This window comes from Myripristis murdjan, chromosome 10, assembly GCF_902150065.1.
Source record: "Myripristis murdjan chromosome 10, fMyrMur1.1, whole genome shotgun sequence".
NCBI classification, from domain to species: Eukaryota; Metazoa; Chordata; class Actinopteri; order Holocentriformes; family Holocentridae; genus Myripristis; species Myripristis murdjan.
The window spans coordinates 19004628-19025727 of NC_043989.1; the positions used below are offsets into that span (position 1 = coordinate 19004628).

The 21100-nt window shown below is 44.8% G+C and overlaps 2 protein-coding genes across 3 annotated transcripts; both read left to right on the plus strand.

The window, feature by feature from the left end:
* The first annotated feature begins 2396 nt into the window (after positions 1-2396).
* fhdc2 (FH2 domain containing 2) lies at positions 2397-13461 on the plus strand. 2 transcript variants are annotated; one of them, XM_030062510.1, is made up of 12 exons: positions 2397-2614; positions 3896-4567; positions 4679-4740; positions 7158-7260; positions 7559-7644; positions 7997-8097; positions 8441-8511; positions 8733-8840; positions 9272-9342; positions 9978-10095; positions 10290-10454; positions 10581-12575. In XM_030062510.1, exons 2-12 carry the CDS (start codon positions 4076-4078, stop codon positions 12573-12575), a joined length of 3372 nt encoding a protein of 1123 aa, XP_029918370.1. In that variant the 5' UTR covers positions 2397-2614; positions 3896-4075. The 2 variants fall into 2 exon arrangements, with proteins under 2 accessions (XP_029918370.1, XP_029918371.1); XM_030062511.1 differs by lacking the exon at positions 2397-2614 and having other exon boundaries at positions 4076-4567; positions 10581-13461.
* Positions 13462-15668: 2207 nt separating this feature from the next.
* rhogd (ras homolog gene family, member Gd) lies at positions 15669-19410 on the plus strand. Its single transcript, XM_030061917.1, has 2 exons — positions 15669-15763; positions 16343-19410. The coding sequence occupies exon 2, from the start codon at positions 16378-16380 to the stop codon at positions 16951-16953; it is 576 nt and encodes a 191-aa protein (XP_029917777.1). The 5' UTR covers positions 15669-15763; positions 16343-16377; the 3' UTR covers positions 16954-19410.
* Positions 19411-21100: the final 1690 nt, after the last annotated feature.

The following is a 21100-nucleotide window of genomic DNA, read 5'->3' on the forward strand; positions in this document are numbered from 1 at the left end:
TGTGTGAGAGAGACCGAGAGATTGAGAAAGAGCCTAAGAAAGAGTAAAAGTGTGCCTACGTTGTTTGACTCTTGCTGTCTCTCCTTATCAGGCCGGCAGTCTGACCAAAGCCAGAGATCCTTGTCAGGTTTTTCTGTCTCCTTCCTGCACGTGATCAGAATGCAGCTGGGAAAAGAAAAGAGATCCAAACAACCTGGCTTTGATTAGGGCAGCCTCCCCCAGCAGCACTGACCCAGTCTCGGATCAGACCCAGGTGTGCGTGTGAGTGTGTACGTACAGTGTGTGTTTATACACATGCCTATGTGTGTGTTTAATACCCCCACGGAGCCACAGTCACACTGACCTATTTACTCCACCATGGAAATGGCCAAGACCCAGGAGGCAGACCAGGCACACCAGAGGCAGAACAGCACTAAACCCCCATAAAGTCTTATCAATACTTTCACATGGAATACTTTTCACAGCCATTTTTACGGGCTATATAAGTGGGACAGCTGGGTAAAAAAATCTATTGTATTGATTTCTTTACATCCGGATTCATTTCTGCAGTGTGAAAAGCCAATTTCATCAGAGGCCACTGTGTAGAATTTGAGCACCATGGCAAAATTTCTGTCCGGGCTTAATGCCATTTGTGTGCAGTTGTGTTGGGGTGTGTGACTGCCAAAGATTGTATGTGTATGTGTGTGTAGGAGGAGGGAGCTAATAGTCTTCACCTTTACGTAACCCTTCCTGGACTTCAAAGGGAGATTAAGAAGGAGAGATGGAGAAGGCCTAACACTTGCTGCATGGCTGCAACCAGCCCTTCAAGCTGAAGCATCCAGAGCTGAGCTCCAACAGTGTCGTTGGTGCCGGGGTCTCATGTGTTAACCCTTATTTGTCCATTCAAGAGGAAGGGAGCGGATTTCCTCAAGACCTCAGAGAATTCTCACGCTTATGATCAAAATCACACAAATCACTTCCCCCAGTGTGCTTCAGGGTGAATTGATCTAGACAGAGGAAAAAATCACAATTTCTCACCACTGTAGCTCTATGCAATTTAACTTGATTGCACCGATTAAAAAAAGAAAAGATAAAAAAAACCTCGATGTATGATGCCATCCCTCTTCTTGCACTCGCACAGGCTGGCTCACACACAAATCTTACACATGAACACCCTCATGCACATTCATTCACTAAAGAATAGGCCAAGTGAAACACAAGCTCTGAAGCGCACTGTTATGCAAAAGGGGGGACCGGCTGGGAGCGGGCCTGTAAACACATCACAGACTGTTTTGTCTCTTGCAGTTCAACTGTCTTGGTGAAACAAGTATGGGATGCCAAGTTAACTCCTTACTATTCATTAATCACTGTCGCAGCGTCCACGTTACATGAATACTGGCTGTGCACAATATGTGGAATTGTACAAGGGTTGTTCGGGGCCTTTATGGACTATAAAGCAGCCGTCTCTCAACAGTGGCATTTCCTTGTATTCTGAGAAGTGCACTGTACTCTGAGAAGAGAGTGACTGAATAGAAAGTGAAGTTTCCTGAGAGAGGTTTATTCTGGCACGGGTACACCATAACATGCCCTGGTGGACAGGGACAACAATAGCCAGATCTCAGGGGTCGTAACCCCCTAATTACTGTAGACCCAGAAGTGCTGACTAGTGCCTGTCAGTGTGGCCTGTGAAGGGGCTACCTGAGCTGGACTTGGGAGCACCAGGTGACGTGGGCCAGGAGCGCTCCAGCACCTCGGATGAAAGGGCCATGTTATGACTCTACATCCTATGTTGTCAGCAGCCCCCTGGCCTTTTCAGCACCCCGGTGGGACTTCTGGCCTCTTAGTTTTCACCAGCATCTCTCCTCTCTCCCGTTCTCCACGCTGATCCTGGTTCAGGGAGGAGAAATGTGGACATCGTTTCCCATGTCTGATAGCCATCTGCTCCCTCTCTCAGGTTCTCAATAGCACACTCTTCTTAGCCTGATCAAGGCCCTCTGCACCAATTAGAGATCACAGCCCTGCCCTCTGTGATGATAAGTCTGAAATAGAGACTTATCACGCTGTCAGGACAGCAGACAGGCTTTCATCTTCAGCCTTATCTGGACTCACCAATCAGAGTATAAGCACAGTATGAAGAATCAAGATCATTGATAAAAAATCCAAACAAGAGATTTAGGCGCTCAAAGGGGCGCAAGCGTTTGGGTTATCGATTGTGTTAAAGATGGTGACATTTTTGTCCAATCTTTTTCAACACAACAAACATGGCACGAATTCCAGCCAATCATAACATCTCTGAAATGCAGCCTAGAAGCGGACCAAGTGGTGTAAAGATCGTTCACGTTCGCACCTGAAAATCCTGAATCCACCCATCGGAAAACTGGGAGGAAGGCACATCTGAGTGCGGGAGCGCGCCTGCGCGTTCCCGGAGAGCTCCGGGAAAGTTTCCCCTGCAAGTTGGGGAAGGACAGAGGACTGCGAAGAGCGGAGCGGCACAAGGCTGTGGATATGATGCGTCAAACAAAGTGCAATGACCTAAGCTTACACTCACCGAAATTGTTTGTCAGTTAAATTATGTTAAATCTTTCAGGGTGTTTATGGAGATACCTCACCGGAGAAGCGCAGGCGTCAACGCGCAGTGAGTATCCTAATGTTGAATTTGAGTTCCTCTACATTAGAAACATGGGAATATGTTAGATTTTGAAGTTGCTATTTTTGTAAACTTCAAATTGAGCCTTAAAAGCTGCATTACAGGTGAAGTAAAGTAGAATAAAGTAGTTTATTTCACCATCGATTAACCCACCTTAAATTGACAACGAGTGGCAGCAAAACTCCAGGGCCATTAAATCCTTATTGTGAATAATTTTAGTGTGTAGTCTGGCTACTTCATTTATATGAGGTCATTATCATTGTCTCTGTGTTTATCCCTATGCTGTGCCTGTGATTTATTTGCCAGCAATTAGTATTTTCTCATCAGTGAGCAGTTTGGGTAGGCTGTTTATATTTTCACTTGAGTAACAAAATTCAAAAAAGGGGTTTTTCGCTTGTCAGGACATCTCATGAACTAATGAGTGATATAGCCGAGGCTGCTGGCCGGTTTTTGCAGCGCGCTCATGTGGCTCTCAGTGGAACAGCTTGGCAATCAGCAAGCTCATCTCTTATCGTCCTCAAAGTTCCCAAGACATTGTGATTCATGTAAAAACGGGGGAGGATGCGCTTCTAAATCCAGAGCCATGTTTTGATTTAAGTCCCCTAGCATCGGACACCTGAACCCTCTGACTCATTCCTAATTACACCGACTAATGCCTCTTAAAACTTGCTGGTGCAAGTGTGTGTAACAAGATTTCAGATCAACCTCCCACAAAGTCAAAAGAACTAAATCCATGATTCCTCTGTAACCTTTACATCTCAGGCTTGTGGTTTCCTGTGTATCTCCCTGCCTATAGGCTGCCTGCCTGTGGTGTCTTTATTTATTCTAATTAGAAGGGAGAGGAGCAGGTAGAGCATGGTGGAGGTGTGGGTGCATGCAATGGGGTGAAACTGAACAGGATAGGACAAGCTGTTCAAACAGCACAGAGAGCTCATCTTGCACAGCTAGTACTTTCCCAAAAACGCCTTGAACTTCCACTGAAAGTTGAACTCGGGTTGCATTTTCAGCTCCAACTAGCTGTTACATCAGCTCACTCTCTGAAGTGTCACTAATGAAAGGAGTAGAGAGGTCAGAGAAGCTTGCAGGCCAATTATAGAATATTCAGCTGAGGTCACTGCCTTGGTTTAACAAATTAAAAAAAAAAAAAAAAAACTGCACGAGTGGCTGACTTGTTAGTTTACACTGTTGCTTAACTCATCACCTGAATTCCATGTCTGTGTTCAATAATAGTGTCTGAGATTAGATTTTCTTTGTTGTCTTGTTTCCTAGACTAGAATGCTTGATGGACCTTTGAACTACAGCTCATTGGATAGTGCACAGGACATTCTCCACTGAGCAGAGACTGTTATCCCGGGGACTAAATCGTATGGGGGCACTCAGCATATATGCTGCAGTCTAAACCCCGTCCCACGTCCCAGTGTTCCCCTCTCTGACTCCCAGGCAGCCTCTATGCTTATCAACCTGACTGTGTCCATCAAGGAGTCCTGTGCCTTTCATGGAAAACTGCCTGCTAGCCCCCTCGCTGCCCCTGTTGTCGTGGAAGTGACAGCCATGGATACGCTCCCCGTCCTCTTTGCCTCCCCACCGCCTTCCCTGGCACCTCCGCCGCCTCCACCTCCACCGCCTCCTCCACCTCCTCCTCCTCCACCACCCCCACCCCCACCTCAGTCCTCTGCCTCACCTTTTAGCCGAATGGACTGTGCTCGTCGGAGCCGGCTAAGGAAGCTCAACTGGGAGCGCATCCCCAAAGAGAAGGTGGAGGGGAGGAAGAGCGTGTGGAGCGGGGCAACAACAGGTGAGGACGAGTTCCCTATTGATCTCCATTCTCTGGATGAGCTGTTTGGACAGAAGGACAGCAAGCCTCAGGACAGAAACAGCACCCTGAGGCGCCGCTCGGCTCTGCTGCGCTGCAGGTCACCCCAGGACAGTACAACAGAGCAGGTTGGCAGTGAAATTTTTCTCATTTCGGGACATTGCACAGAGATGGAGAAATTAGTTGTGCTTGTACTGTTGATCAAAGAGTATTTACTCATTTGCTATGTCTCTTTGCAGATCTCCCTTTTGGACTCCAAGCGCAGTATGAACATTGGAATATTTCTACGTCAGTTCAAGACGTAAGTCTCTATATTTGTACTATCTGGCACGCAAGTTTAAGGTGTTAGGCTGTGTTTGTACTAAGCTGGGTAAATTTGAAAGTGCTGTTTTGGTATTCCATCCACACTGCTCCACGCTGATGTTGTCAGATCATTTCCAAAAGCCTGACATGCACTATTAGACTATGGCCTAGACCACATGACAATCCTACATGAACATTTTCAGAAAGCTCCATTATCACCGTCCACACCACAGCACCAGACGAGCATTTTCCTGCATTTTACACGCTATGCACTGTTTTCATGGCTGGAAAACAGTGGCTTAGCATGGACCGAAAACCAAAACAGAGACAAACTTTGCAAATGTACCAGGCTTAGTGTGGACATGACCTATAGACGCACAGTTTTTATGAGCACACAGCCTTTTGCGCTGCCTTTACTTGAGGTCACACACCATCAGTCAAAAGTGCCATTACTTTTAAGAGCAGGAAACAGAAGCATGCAGAATAGTGCCCAGAGGAACGGCACTTCACACTTCAGATAGACTGGAGAGCGTGGCCTTTATGTCAAAGTGTCAAAAGTGTGAAGACTCATCAGGAAGAGGGTCTGTCTGACGTTTCAGAGAGGAGAGAGCATATTAGTGAAACAGGTGCAAGGGAGGGGCACCCAGAGCAGCTGGACCTGAGGTCTTAAAGCGGGCTGGTGGGTGAGGGGCCGGGTGTAGACTGTCACCCTTGGGGTCAGACACCTGCCGATGCCTTTAAAGAGTGTCTAATGTAAAAGCCACCACCTACAGTGACAGACCCACTGGAGGCTTATCATATTCATCCATCCCTTTAAGCCTCTTTACCTTGTTTGCTTGGTTCAAACAAAGCTTCAAGTCTTGTACTGAATAGGGAAATCTATAATAGCTTTGGCTCACTTACAGGTGTTGTGAAACATTCGGGTTCATTTGTTTGACATTTGAAGCCATGACGTGTGCTTTGCGCAGATATAAACACTGTGAGAAAGAAAGGGAAAAGACGTGCACTGAGCTGGTAAGTTGTCATGCCTGCGCGTGTACACGAGAGTTCGAGGAGACTCAATTGTGCGTGTCTTAATTGAAGAGTGGATCTCTCCAAACTAGATTTGTCAAGACTTGTAGAGAAAGCCATTATGCGAGAAGAGCCTCTTGTGCACACAATCATTTGTCTTGTTTGGAGCTTATTTGCCTTCTGGTATGATCAAGCAGATTGGCCTACTGTTGAAATATGGGTGTAGTTGGAACAAAGTCTAGTTTTCTGTTTAGGCAGAGGCCAATGTGCAACAGCTCACTTCCTTACCTTCTCATTATATTCAATTTTTATTTGAGGGCTATTGAATTCAGGGATTTGTTTTCAATAAAGCTGCTGTAGACAACCAGAGACTGTTAAACCACAGGGCCTTTGTTGAATCTCATGAGTGCCTATGGAAGCGAAAGATTTATTCATTCTCAGTTCGCTTTTGATGCTAGCCTCTTCCGAGCTGGCCTGTTAGTGTTGAAGATTTAAACAGTGAAGTGGGTGTTGAGCTCTATGTTGACAGGGAAATATGTTGGAGAATAAAGGCTAGACACAGTGACACACACATTAAGTAATGGGCTATGAGTTTATGAGACAGGCTGTGAGAGTAATAAGGTGGAAGGGAAACCTGTGTGGGGGAGTCAGCCGGGGTAGAGGACAGATGTGTCACTGAGAGGAAGTAAGGCAGAGGTCAAACAGTCAGCGGCAGCTCTGTTTTTTGGTCTTTCTAATCACACCTTGACGTCCAAGGAGTTTGATTTCAGACATTTTCAGCATGAGTGTGTCTGCCTTTATTTGTTCATTTACCACAGTGTACCGCCAGTACGGCGTCAACCCCTACCCCTCAATACTTGGGCTGATAAGAACGGGATAAGCCTGGATGTGTGATCGTGGTAGAGCAAAGCTGATGGGCCTCATTACACACCATAATCCAAATAACAGTGTTAGACTGGGCGATATGGACAAAATCACAACATTTTTGACCAAATACCTCTATTGATATTGTGACAATATTGTAGGTATGACTACTGGTGCTTTCAAAAGATATTTTGCAAATGGATGTTATGACCAAAAAGATAGCTAAAACATTGGAATGGCTAGAACAGTCTGATAAGTTCAGAAAGCTACATTCCTTTGCTTATTCCTTTACAACCAGGAAAAGGCAACATTTATGCCATATCACAATATTACAATATCTAAAATCCCAGACAATATCTATTCTCAAAACCTGATATCAATATAAAATTGCCAGCCCTACTTGGGTGTCATTCCTTACTTTTTTCCTAGCTTCACTAAGTGTGTCAGGGTCTCTGGCAGATTATAACACCACTGGATGTTAAATGTGATGTCATACAATATATATGTCATATAAGATGGGCATGTTGCTGTTTTCCACAGGCCTGCTAAGGAGATAGTCGAGGACATCAGGCAGGGTGCTGGCGAGCGCTATGGAGCAGAGAAGCTCACAGAGCTCTGCAAATTGCTGCCTGACAGTGAGGAGGTAAAAGTGCTGCATGTCCTCTCTGGCATGGAAATACAGCAGTGGCACCCCACCTCCCTCCCTCCCTCCCTCCCTCACTCCCTCTCTTTCCCTCCTACTCATCATCTGGCTCTGGTTAGCATGATCAAAAGTTTGCCATTACACCATAGCATCTGATGTGGAGTGTTTCCTGACAAAGGGCTATGGTGAGAGATATTGGAATTGACTGTTAACAGCATGTTGGTTTTAGTATTCCAGATTTCTGCTTTGCAGAATCTGCTTTCCAGATTGTTGTTACTCATCGTCTGTTTTCTTTCAGGAATCGCGTCTGAGGAGGTTCAACGGGGAGCGTAGCTGGCTCACAGAGCCTGACCTCTTCATGCTGCTGCTAGTTGAAGTTCCCAGGTACACATCACCTCACCCCTAACTTGGATTATAAGTGTATCCCCAATACCTTTGACTCGTTCTTCATATTTAACCATAAATTCCAGGATGATTACAGCTTTGGTGAATCACTCTTTTTTTCCCCTCTTTCTGATGTGACTCATGGAAGACTCTTCTGTTTTCCAGCACATGCACACATGTGCACACACACTTAAGTGCAGATTCACTGCTTTTTCACTTTGTGGTGACATGTGCTTGTTTAACTGTTGATTGATTAGCCTTTGCCTTTTCCTCTCTGTCACCACTCACCCCTTCTTTATCCCTCTCTCCTCTATTCATCTATCCATCCCCATCCTTCTCTTTCCTCCATTAGCTTTCGGCTGCGTCTGGATGCCATGATCCTGCAGCAAGAGTTTGACCCTGCTGTGACCTCTCTGTGTGTGGCAGCCAGATGTCTGAGGGAGGCGGCCAGAGGTAAAGTAACAGCAGGGAGCTGTGCTTGTTCACAACCACTATACAGCTTGTCCATTTTGCCCTGTTAAGTGCTCCCATTTAGGTTTAGTCTGGTGTGGTGAAGCTTAGTCCCAGAGTGCCAATGGCACATCATGGTTAGCATTCAGAGAAATTTATTGCACAGTGTGTATGTAAGCGGGTGATGATTTTAACCATCTGCTATCATTGCTATATGTTTTATAACAGCTAGCTTTAAGGTCAGAGCTCTTCATACAAAAGTCGCTGACTCATACACTACTCAAAGATCAAATAAGCACCTTAGACATCGAAGTTAATATTGTATCTCTGGCTTCCCCTTGCCCAGAACTGCTGAGCTGTCCTGAATTGCACTCCATCCTTCGTTTGGTGCTGAAAGCCGGGAACTATATGAATGCAGTGAGTGCCTCTCTCTTTTTATTTGTTTTCTTTTCTTCAGCCAACCAGATGAAAGAAGGCATGGCCCTTTATCTGTGCACAATGACCAGGGCGTAAGGGGTCTGGGTGTGTGTTCAAGAACGTCACTCTGAGTACGCACCTGGGTTTTGTAAGATTGTTTGTTTAAAGACGTCACATGTTGTGTCACTACGTTACCTCTGACCTTGTGCATGGTCTCCCAGGGTGGATACGCGGGGAATGCCGCTGGTTTCCGAATTTCATCGCTGCTGAAACTGGCTGACACCAAAGCCAACAAGCCGGGCATGAATCTGCTGCATTTTGTTGCTATGGTAAGATCAGAGATATAGATGCTATTATAGAACATCCTTCAATGCTCAGCAGGTGCTGGACCCTGTAAACAAAACAGGAATATGAAACTGTTGAGTCTAAACTTTCTGTGTTGAATAAAGTGGGACAGTTTGAGGTGGGTGGTGGTGCAGATGATGAAGAAAGAGGCAAAGAGGGAAATATAAAGGGAAACAGCAATTTATCTGCATGCCTTCTTCTTTTCATTGCATAAAAAGGCATTCATATGGTTGGCTTGAAACATTTTTTTTTAACATTTGTTTTAACACAGTTTAACACAGTGTTGAAGAGTAGCTATTTAAGAACCTCAAGCCAGACTGTCCTACAGTAGATATGATTACATCAGCATCAGCAAATGACGACTTGTCGCTTTTAAAACAATAGCTGGATAAGCATTTGTCTTTGTTTTCCGCAGGAAGCTGTGAAAAAAGACCAGAGTTTGCTGTCGTTTCCCAGCCAACTAGGCCATGTTGGCCCTGCCTCCAGGTCAGTCATTTCTCAAAACACTGATCCCATCAGGTTAAATAGCGATTGAGGCTGAGGGAATATACAAGCCCTCCTTAATAACATCAATACACCCCAACTGACTGCTAAAACACAAGTTTTAACATATATCTATTGCATTCCTGTATCACAACTAGGAGCCCAGCTGTTAGCAATAGCTAGCTGCCTCAGTGAAAGTGGGTCATGACAACATTGATAGTCCGAGCCAATATTTTAGCTCTGTTGGGGAGTTTGCATGCTATGTTTCTCTTACCATTTGAAATTCTGAGGCATGGAAATACTTATTCTACTACTAACACACACACATACACACACACAGAGACACACACACACACACACTATGCGTTCTGTTCTTTCGTGAAGATAATTGCTCCCCATGAAGTTCCATTTTGATTAAAAAAAAAAAAAAAAAGTGAAAATTTTCCCCCACCCTGGATCATATCTGCATTATTTAATTTTCAGTATTGTTTGTAAGCCCTTCCTCAAGACAACCTGATGTCGACTAAGAATACATTAATGCATGTGCCCTATGTGTGCAGTCATTTACCTTGTCTGCTATGATGAAGTTACTTAAATATAATTGGGTGTTTAAATAAAAGTGCCTTCCTCCTCTGCAGGTTGTGTGAGGAGTCTCTGTTGGAGGACTTATCCAAGTTGCAAAGCAGAGTGGTGGCTGTCAAGGTCAATGTCCAGACTGAGCCTGAGATTCAACAGCAGACACAGCCTTTCCTGGAGGTATACTGCTTAACGAACTACACTTTAATCTAGAGGTTCAACACAGCAGCCAATCCCAGATCAAAACTTTCACTTCACATGTGTACTTTGTGGTGGCCAGCTGATCGGCCCTGGAAAACAATACAGTGGGGCAGTTTTTGGGACAGTTATTTCAACCGGCGACTGAGTAAAGTGTGTTCTCTGTTTATGTGCAGGTGGCTGAGGAGCGCCTGAAGGAGGCAGAGGATGAAGTGGAGGGCATGAGAATGTCGAGCCAGGCACTGGTGGAGTTCTTCTGTGAGGACGACAGCACCTTCAAACTAGAGGAAGCTTGTAGGGTCTTCCACTCATTTTGCTACCGCTTTCAAAAAGCTGTCCAGGTGAGACCTATAGATGTATAGAAACGTCTATTTATTAGAAAAGTATGCATTTTCATAAAAATTAGGCACTTAGATTTGATGCATCACTGCAGCTCAAGGTCTAATGATTGTTTTTCCATTCTATAGGAGAATGCAGAGCGGGAACTTAAGGAACAGAAACGTCTTGAGCGGGAACGTGAGATAGGGGAAAAGCGTCGCTCTTTGGCTGTGTGCACAGGGCTGGACTTGAGCCTGAGCCTTGCCAGAGAGCCTCACAGTCAGGAGAACCAGGATGACCTAGAAAGACTACTAGCGAAAAACTTGAGCTACACTTGGAGCCGACGTAGCCTGAGGAGGCACTCCCATCACCTCCAGAACTACACCACTGAGTCCCAGAACTCATCCACCTTTAAGACCTTCCCAGAGCTAGGCTGCAGCCCAACTTCAACCAGTTACCACCCCAGCAGTTCTTCAGACCAGGAGACTGCCACGTGCAGCTCCCCAGAGACTGACAGTGCAGCGTCCCCCACTCAGCAGGGAACAGCGCTGGGTAGGGAGAGCCGGAACCAGCTCAGCCAGTACCAAGCAGCCAACCAGACCATAGAGGCAACTCCAGTTTCACACACTGCTACATTCAGCCATTCTGAGCATGGGTGCGGCTTCAAGGTCACACAACAACAACCTGATATCATTTCTTATGTGCCGCAAAGCCAGTATGAATTGGCTACAACACAAACGTGTGGACGTAAAAAAGAAGCAAGTCAGATTCCACATCCACAGATGGCTTCAATGACCACCGAACCTTTGAGGTCATGTACAAACTCTGCTGCTGCAACCACCGCTGCTCCTGCCCTTTGTGTTACGAGCCAGAACTCGACTCGTAAACATAGATTTGGCCTGCCAGTGACAGACAGTAATCACCTTCTACAGACTAAGCCAAATGACTCTTCATTTAATGAGTCGGCACCAAATTCTGCTCATACCGCCGGAATGCTTTCTCATAATGACACCAGGGATGAACCTTTAATGTACCAGCCCTCTGAGAGCCAATCAGAATCATCGATACATGCTCCAGATAGCTTCCAGTCACAACAACAGGAGAGAGAGGTAACGAGTGGGCACACCATTACATCTAGTGCTGTCCAATTGATGCTTTTGCCTGAAGGAGGGCAAACAAAACAGACAGACACAGAATCAGCCTCTACACCTGTAGAGGAGAACTGGATGCCTTCCAGTCTACCAGAGCTTAGCCAAAAGCAGGCGGAGGAGTATGCCGACTTGCCCAATCCTGAAAGGGAGCTATCAAGGTCATACTCTCGTGTGGGCGAGACAGTGGAGTGCCACACTCTGGTGAAAGGCCTGCGATCCTATGAGGCCCTGTCACCCCCCACCTCCCCACTCCCAAGACCCGCACCAAGCCTCTGCTCCAAGTGGAGGAAAGAGAGGGAGGTTGACCTTCGGGAGGGGACAACACCTGGATCTCCAGCACCAAAGGAGGAGACCCGGACCATAAAGACCCCTGTGCGTAGTGGAGTAGGGGCCAAGAGGGGACTTGTGTCACGTATAGGACCTTCCAGTAGTATAGGCATTCCCAGGGTGCGCTCCAAGACTGAGCCCTCAAGTGGAATCCCTGCTCCTTCAGATCCACCTACTCCATCTCGCCCCACCCGCCTAGCTGCCCCCCGCAGCATTTCCATGCGCTCGTCCCCTATCACACGACCAGCCAATGTTCAGGCGGATGTGAAACGAAGTAACAGCGCAAGGGAAAGGGCACAAACTGGAAGCGAGACACAGACTCCAGGAAAACCCACCCTGACCCGAAGGACTTCAGACAGATCTTTACCAGAGAAAGCCTCATGCAGCACGCAGGCCTCCTTCATCAGAGGCTCTCCTCTCCGTGTGTCCAAACGCCTCGCCCCAAACTCTGAGACTCAGGCTCCCTCTCAGCCTCGCACTGCCCACAGCCCATCCTCGGCCACGGCCAAGACCATCCGCACGGCTGTCATTACTGCAGCAAGAAGCAAAACTGCCAAGACGACAAACACAAATGCCACTGCCTCCAGCTCTAAAATACCCACAGCATCACGCATTCCTGGTCCCAAAATACCTCGCCCTACGACATCTCAGCCACTTTGGAGGTGATGGAAGTTAATGGGAGCCCTTTATTCATGCCTTAATGGAGTTTCTCTGTTTGTGGATAATAATGGACTTTCTGTTTTTACTCCATAGTTCAGTCTCTATTCAGGTATTGTTCAGTAACGCTTCATTTCTAGTTGAGCTTTTATAAACACGTCTTTTGTACCGAGTACCTAAGTTCTACACAGGTGATATGGATCTGCTGTATGAATAACGGGGCCACTTCATCTTCTTGGTTTCACTCTGCAGACAGAAAACTAGTTGCTCTGCATCCTACCTCCATGCACATCGGTCTGTGTCCTGTGCAGGCAACAGGACTCTACCAGGAGACCCGTCTTCACCAGCGCTTTATATGAATGCATGTTTTCATCCAAGTAAAATGCCTTCAGATGGCTGAAATGCTACTCTGTGCCTTGCCAGTGCGGCCTGTGTGCTTTCTAAAAACTGTAATTGTTGGAACTGTTCCAGTCACAGCGGTATAGGAAAAAAGAGATGGCATTCCTGTTGAATTTTATGATTATTATTATTGTTGTTGTTAGCAACATGGCATTTCTCAAATTGTCCAAACATTTTGCATAATGTGACCTTTTTTTCTGAGCGGTCATTGTGTTTTCACTTGGCTGTGTTTGTGTTTGTTTTTGTTTGTTTGTTTGTTTTCTCAGTCCAAACTGCAATCGGTATGATCTTGAACTGTTTTCAGAGGCCTCATCATTCTGATGCACTTTACATACTGATGAAGAGGTCTCATGGAGATGATTACTGTAATTCTTTTTCTGTCTTTTTTTTGTATTAAAAAAAAAATCATATAATTTAATTGAACAGCATTGGTTGTTATTCACTGTGATGTGTACATTTGTAAATAAGAAAAGGTGAAATAAAGACTGTAATTGGAGTAGTTGTGCAGTCCGTCTCTTAGAAAGTGCTCATCAGTTGAAGATACAAGTGCCTACCTTGGGGAAAAAAAGAAAACATTTTTTGTGTTTTTTACTTATCAGGTAAATGACATGTTTAACCTTCAGGAACTTGTATTGACAGAGCCCAAGCCCTAACGCTAACCGTAATTAGTAATAATTACCGATGGATTGTTCAGACATGAACTGTGAGAGACTTGCACCCTGTTAGGGATATAGTATATGTATTACAAAGTGTAAATAATGCAAATATTCAGTAATATTTAGCCTTTTTTACACTGTACCCAAAATGATGGATAATGACAAATTTGCAAAAAAAAAAAAAAAAAAAAAAAAAAAGGATGCTGTTAATCCTTTTCAACTTTGCAAATTAACATATAAAACTATTGTCAAAAAACATTTAACATAGCTGCTAGGTTATTAAAAAATGGTTAACAGGGTGGACTCTGAATTACCAACTGGGTGAATTTCAACATTTTTATATTAACTCACAAAACATTTAACATTCAAAATACAGAACATTAAATACATAAAGAAATACAAACCAATGACTCTCCCTACAAACAAAAGTGCTGCTGCCCCAACCATTCCAACTGAGCACTGACTTTCTTTACATGCAAATATTTAATTTGATTTAATTTAATTTCAACTTAATTTTCATTTTTACTTGATTTAAGTTGATTTCATGTTATGTCACGTCTGTGGTGACGCTGAATTTATGTTGCACTTTAACTACTCCTAACAAATAGAAACAGTTTATATTATCATGCAAATTGTATACACGTAGATGTTAGTGCTCTACAAGGGTTGAAGGTTTTGTCACTTTCTTAAACACACAGCCTCGAGTGTGATGGTCAGCTTTCACTTCCAAGGCCCTTACGCTTCACCCTCCACCGCCACTCTAGCACCTCATTGTCTCCTGTCTTACAACTCCTCATGTGTCTCCCTTACTTTTCTCCCTCTCCTCCTCACTGCAACTCTTGACACAGTCACCCCCTCCCACCCCCAACCCTGTAGCTGTTGTCATGGAGATGATACAGGCGTCCCAGGGAATCTCCTGGCAGAATAGTGAGGTGCAAGGGTTGGGGTGGAGGGTGACTGTGGGTGTAGGGTCTCAGTGGGAAATCTCTCTTTATAGGCCACAGTGACGCCAGAACCTCTTGGGAAAGGCAATAAACTGGTGCCTCTTTGTGTTCTTGAGTGTCCGGTTGTCGATCAGTGCTGGCCTCTTAACCTGTTTCAGTGCACAGGGGTGACATCATCAGCAGGTCTCCAAGGGTGCAGGCCGGAGCAGTCCAAAGTGATCCCTCTCAGAGTGGCCTTCATGTTTTCTACATTCATCAGAAAGCACTGGTCTAGAAAGAATAATGACTTGTCTGAAGGCAAACAACTGATAAATGGGCCTCAACACCAGTAATGATCTGAGAGAGGGTGAGGTCAAAAAGAGACGTGGCCAATAGGTATGCCATGTATGTGTGCAGGTTATAGGAGCATGCTGTGGCATTTTGGTGATAAAATAGCTGGATCAACAAAAAGGTGGTGCCCATCAGTCTTACAACTAATGTTTTGAGTGGAAAAAAATAATGACCAGAAACAATTGGACTCCTTCACTAGTAGTGAGCTTGATCAGTGTTTACATGTCAAATTGGACCTGGCTTAAGAAAGCTTTTTCAGCAGGTGTCACTTTAGAGACAGGTTATCATTAGTGTCATCCACACACCTTTAAATCAGGAGGGTCAGGTAATTATTGTAGCCATGGGGGTCACGTTTTTGGAAAAAGTCAACCTTTAGGCCATCTTCACACTCGCGGGAATCCGAGAGGATCAATGAATCTTTTTGAAATATTGCACCAATACCTTTAGGGAGAAAACGGCATGCCAAAGTCCATTTAAAAATGTGGGTATTTCGTGTGGCTTTGATTGCCAGCATTATCTTGTACTGCTTCAATATGACTCAACCCCTTTTCTGTAGTGTTCCGAGACACCATTAATTTCGGCATGCATATAATTTGCATTCAAAAAATGTAACTTTTCAGATGTGACTAGATCAAGTGATCGAAAGTTGGCATCAGGCATTGACACTCAAAAATCTTTGAAAAACAAATTGACTATGCAACGACACCTAGCGGTAAAAAAAACGACTACGATTTATACGTTGGAAATAAAAGAACTACAACTCCCATTTTGCAGTGTACTTGTACGTCGTGGTTACGTAATGGACAGCTCCCCGGATGCGGCTGTGATTGACTGTACGAAGCAAAAAGACATCGAAAGCTAAGTGGCGGTAAGTCCCAAAATCGTTAAAAATGTCATTGTTACTGCAAACCACCGTGTCAGAGTCGTAGAATAGAATGGATTAGATTTTTTAACAGTAAGTTGGGGGGTTTTGTGAGGCCACGGGCTCACAAATAAACTCTCGACTTGTTTGCTAACTAGTTAGCTTGTTAGCCCTCGAATGCGCTAGTTCCTTAGCTTGATGTTACTGTCGTTAGCTGGTGGGGAACGCCTAGTTAGTAACTTTGGGCCATGAATGATCAGTGTGAAATAATCGACGCCGATCGTTCATTATCTCACTTCTAAGTCAATCGTTGTATTTTGTTCAGTTACAAACTCTTCCGCACATGAAATGATAAATAACATATTCACTTAAGTCGACGAGCTAGCGGTGCTTCTGGTTAGCTCTTTTCTTATCTGAGGCATAACTTTCACAATAAGGTTTTAAGCTGTTGTCATAAGTTTATTCCCCAAATACTGCTAGATTGTAGCTTGTTGACTTCAATTATTGGTGGCTGTGGGACGCAAAGCGTAGTCTAGATTCACTTAGTATGTAAATCGACATTGATATGTAGGCGTTTTCTTTCAGTTCCCAGGTGCTGCAGCCGCAGTGGTGTAGGCAGGATGCAGACCATAAAGTGTGTGGTGGTGGGCGATGGGGCGGTGGGCAAAACCTGCCTGCTGATCTCCTATACTACCAATGCCTTCCCCGAGGAGTATATCCCCACTGTGTTCGACAACTACAGTGCTCAGATGAGTGTAGATGGACGCACCGTGAGCCTCAACTTGTGGGACACAGCTGGCCAGGAGGAGTATGACCGCCTGCGCACCCTCTCCTACCCCCAAACCAATGTTTTCATCATTTGCTTTTCCATTGGCAGCCCCTCTTCCCATGCCAATGTCAGGCACAAGTGGCACCCTGAGGTGTCTCACCACTGCCCTAATGTGCCCATCCTACTGGTGGGCACCAAGAGGGACCTGAGAGGCGACGCAGAAACGGTGAAGAAGCTGAAAGAGCAGGGCCTGGCTCCCACCACGCAGCAGCAAGGTAACGCCCTTGCTAAGCAGATTGGGGCTGTCAAGTACATGGAGTGCTCTGCTCTGCTGCAGGAAGGTGTCAGAGAGGTGTTTGCTGAAGCCGTGAGAGCAGTCTTGTACCCGGTCACGAAAAAGAACACCAAGAAGTGTGTGCTGTTGTAATGAATGGTTCCCGGACTTGGACTGTGGAGTGGGATGATGGAGATGCACAGATGCAAAGGAAGGCTGAGGAAGGTCATCATCTAGCTGCCTCCGTCCCACCTCCACCAGTGTAGACTTTTACTTCAGCTCCTCTGTTACTCCTCTCCTTGTTCATCTCCTGGAGGATTTCATTCCATTGCCATCATCACCAAAGTGACTAAACCAAAATGGGGGCAACAGACTGGATCTCCTCTCTCTTTCTTGGACTCTTACATTTTAACTTTTGATATTTACACCTTTTTTTCCCAGTTTTAAGTCTGTTCTAGATTAATAGTTTCTCTGCTTTGCCTTATAAAATCTTATGCTGATAATGGTTGTCACAAGCCATAATAACCACAAACAACCAACCAAGCTACCCTGTTTGACTGGAGAGAAGAGATCTGCCTTTGTTCAGGTGGAGAAATAATGACTACCTCATACTCTCACCTAGGTTGCATCTCATTAGCCTTGAGCAACTTCACCACCAAGTTTGCCTATTTAGATGTAATAAACAGCAAGCAGAGGGTGAACATAATTTCAAGCAACTAGGATCCAGACAAGGTGTGATGTCTCCCGAGAAAATGCCAGTTCCCCGTAATCGGTGTGCACAGATTAGAGGTTAAACTACTTAGTGCCGCAGTTCCTCCTGTGCTCAGTGTGGCATGTTAGAGTTGTTTGGCAGGCTGCCCTGCTGGCCTCTTGCACTGCTCTTTCACTGCCACGCATGGAGGAGCCAGTAGGCCTTTGAAGATAAGCTGGAACCATTAAAAGCAGCCGACCGTTTGCCCTCTCCAGTAATGGAGGAGCAGGTGTCCGTAAGGGCCTGCCAAATTAACCCCCATTTCTACTGGATTCTCCGAGCTGTCATAGTCAGGAAGTCTCTGGTTGAAGCACAGCTCTAGTTTGTCTACGTCTTACACATCAGGCTCACACCGAGTGCCGCTCAAACCGTGCCTAAAAATAACTCTTTGACAAGGTAGCGTCATGCAGTGACTGTATTTTGACTAATTATGTTGGATTTACTCTGTAAATGTATTTTTCCCTCAAATGTTTTTTAACCCAGGAGTGTGGTCACGGCCAAAGTTGAATATAAATATATATTTTTTTGTCATCGCCTATGTTTATTTGATCAGTAAAATGTGTTTGTGTTTTGTACTTAATACTCAGATTTGATAAACCACAACTCATAACTCTTCCTATGTCAGTTATATTCTTGCCTTACATTTTTTTCAAACTCAACAGATTTTGACTTCTACATAATGGATTCCATATTGCATGTAATGCCATAATAAGTTTTAAGTGGTTTAATTGGCTTGTGCCAGGCTATATACTTATTTTCCTTAATCGTGTTGGATAGCTGAATATCATTCCGTCTTAGAGTAAGCACAGCATGATAACTGCCTTGTAGCTTGATGTAAATTTTTCTACCTTGTAACAGCAGTTTAAATACACCGTTACAGGAGCTTCTTATCTGGCCTGATGCCTTATCTAAACCAAAGACCGTAACAATGCTCCTCTATCAAACCCAAAGGATCTTATCATAGTGCTGCAAGTGCCCTGAGACCTTTTATGTGTTTGATACAGGATGAACCAACTCGGGTTTTGGTTTCATATTTGTCTCAGAAGCTTTATGAGATGTTTCCTGCCAATAAACACCCTCTCCCGAGCCCTCCTTGTAACACACAGGTGCTAAACTGACATCTTGTGCAGCATCTGCGTGCATTTGTGAAACGGAGCGCTGGTGGCACACGGCTCTCGACAGATTGTGGTTTACATCTCTGCATCGCACTGGTGCAGCAAGGCCAAGGTTCACAAACATAACTGACGCCTCACAAGTGTAGCACTACCTGTGTTGACAGAAAGTGCCTTGCCTCCAGCTTTGAAGATTTTTATACTGTTTTATGAAAGGTTTTTTAAGTGATAAATGGCTGCCCGTTTGTGCCCACAACTGCCAGTAATAACAGTAAGCCTTCTACCACGTTTTGTCAGTTATTTTCATTTATTCAATTGAGTAGGGCCACATTATACGCAAACTTAGTGGGTGGCCTGTGTATAGAAACTGAAGTGTGACGAGTGGAAGCCAATAATGCGGTTTGTCTGCCAAAAGAAGTATGACAATTTCCCAGATCAGTATGACTGTGGAGGGGTGAATGTACGTGCATGATGTGTCAACTGTGGTGAGCTTGTTTTTCTGCCATGCCCCGATTCCACGACGATAGTGCTGTCGAAGTGGAACGTACACCTGTGGGCTTTTCTTTGTCTGTGTCCCGGAGCTGTCTGTATGCTACCGTGTGCGTGGTACTACACTTTTACACTGGGAACTTGATTTGTAGAAATCTATTTGTAATTGTTTTATATATAACAAAAGCATATTTGTATAAATGAACTAACAATGAGATGATTTTAAATTATGCCAAATAAAACGGTGGTTAAACCCAAGCAGCTGTGCGTTTTGTTCAAGTTAAATCAGGGGTCGGCCCACGTGTGTGAAAGATTCAGCACTTTAGATGACATTTCTGCATAGCTGAATAGTCATACTGAAATGAAGCTAAGCCTGAGTCACATATGCACACAGCCAGTCATCCTACCTGCTCTCAGCTACAGAGACTGCAATATTCTCCTGCAACATGGCACCTAGTAATTACAGCCATTTCACTACCACCTCTGAACACTAGATGGACACAAACCTCTAGCATAACCACATTATCCTCAGTGAGTGCCATTCTTCACAGTCTATTTTTTTCTGTACATTCAGAGTTAATGGTCTATACCCATCCCCTTTTCAAGGCCATCATTCAATTTTGCAGACATTCACAAGTTCAATCAGTTTGCAGGTGCTTAGAAACTCAATGTGCTGGTAACTCTGAAAAATCCCTTTGACCTTTATAGGTGGTGGTTCTGACACAAGACAAATGTGTTTAACTCCACCAAAAACTCATTACAACGCCACTGCAGCAACATTTAAAGCCTGTTTTCCTTTGCTAGGAAGAGAAGCACTCTTTCCATACATGCTTCAACACCGAGACGGCGCTGAATGTGAATGTTTACAGCTTTCAAAAGTTCGCTGGCATCTCCGCTGATGCTTGACATTTAGTTTGGTGATCTCTGCAGAGGATGATTTGGACAGGCATTCAGGGAAGAGGAACACCTGAGTAGACGTGTTGGCCAAATAAGATGAGTCAGGATCAGAGAGGATTGTTTTCTACAGGATAAAGCAGGTGGATTATGCCACTTGGAATGGTGTAGTTAAAGCTATCCATTTTTGGGTGAGAGCTTAAGGCGTGAGGATGGAAGTGTATGAAAACAGTCAGGACATAAATTCATTTATTCGAGATGACTAAGTAATTAAATCTCTCCACAATTGTTTGTCTCCCTCTCTCCTCCTCTATTTTTCTTTACCTTTCATTGCTACAGCTTTAAACGAGCCTCGTAATTCCCATTTGCATTTGCCTGTTTATGACTGACTAAATGAAATGGGGCTTTGTGATGTGAGGGATGTAAATGCAAATGCTTTTCATGCTGGACCGTGACCGGGAACATTGTGTTTGCACGGGGTTAGAGTTTCCTGTCCGTTCCATCTCTGCCATTTCAAAATAAATGTGCAACTTTGGGTTTAGCTGACAGGCACATAGCTGCTCTGTGAGTCATCAGGTGGGGAGCGAGTGGGAGCGAGAGCTGGCCTCCACCAGAACCTTGATCTCGGCTCCGTCTATCACTCCTCAATCTCCCTTGTTCCTTCCCTGCCTCTCACTGTCCGTTTTATGATGTGCTGGGTAAAGCTAAAGGGATGGGCAGCTCCGGGCACCATTCAAATAAGGAACATGGGAGATCCTCTTCTTTTCTTTTTCTGAAGATGAAAAAGCTATGGCCTTGATCTAATAGACAGCCCGCAGCCAGAGTGAGACTGAGAAAGCTGCAGTTCTGCATTCAAATTCAACTGTTCCAGTGGAGAGGAGAGAAAAATGAGATTGCAGAGGAGCATAGGGGGGAGTGAAGGCTGTTTGGCTGTGTTCACAGCAAAACAGGACTCCTTCAGGCAGAGAAGAAAGATCACGGTAGGTAGAAATTAATGGAAAGACAGAGAGAGCAAATTGGCTGAAATGAAGATTGAGTGGACAGGTGATTGAAG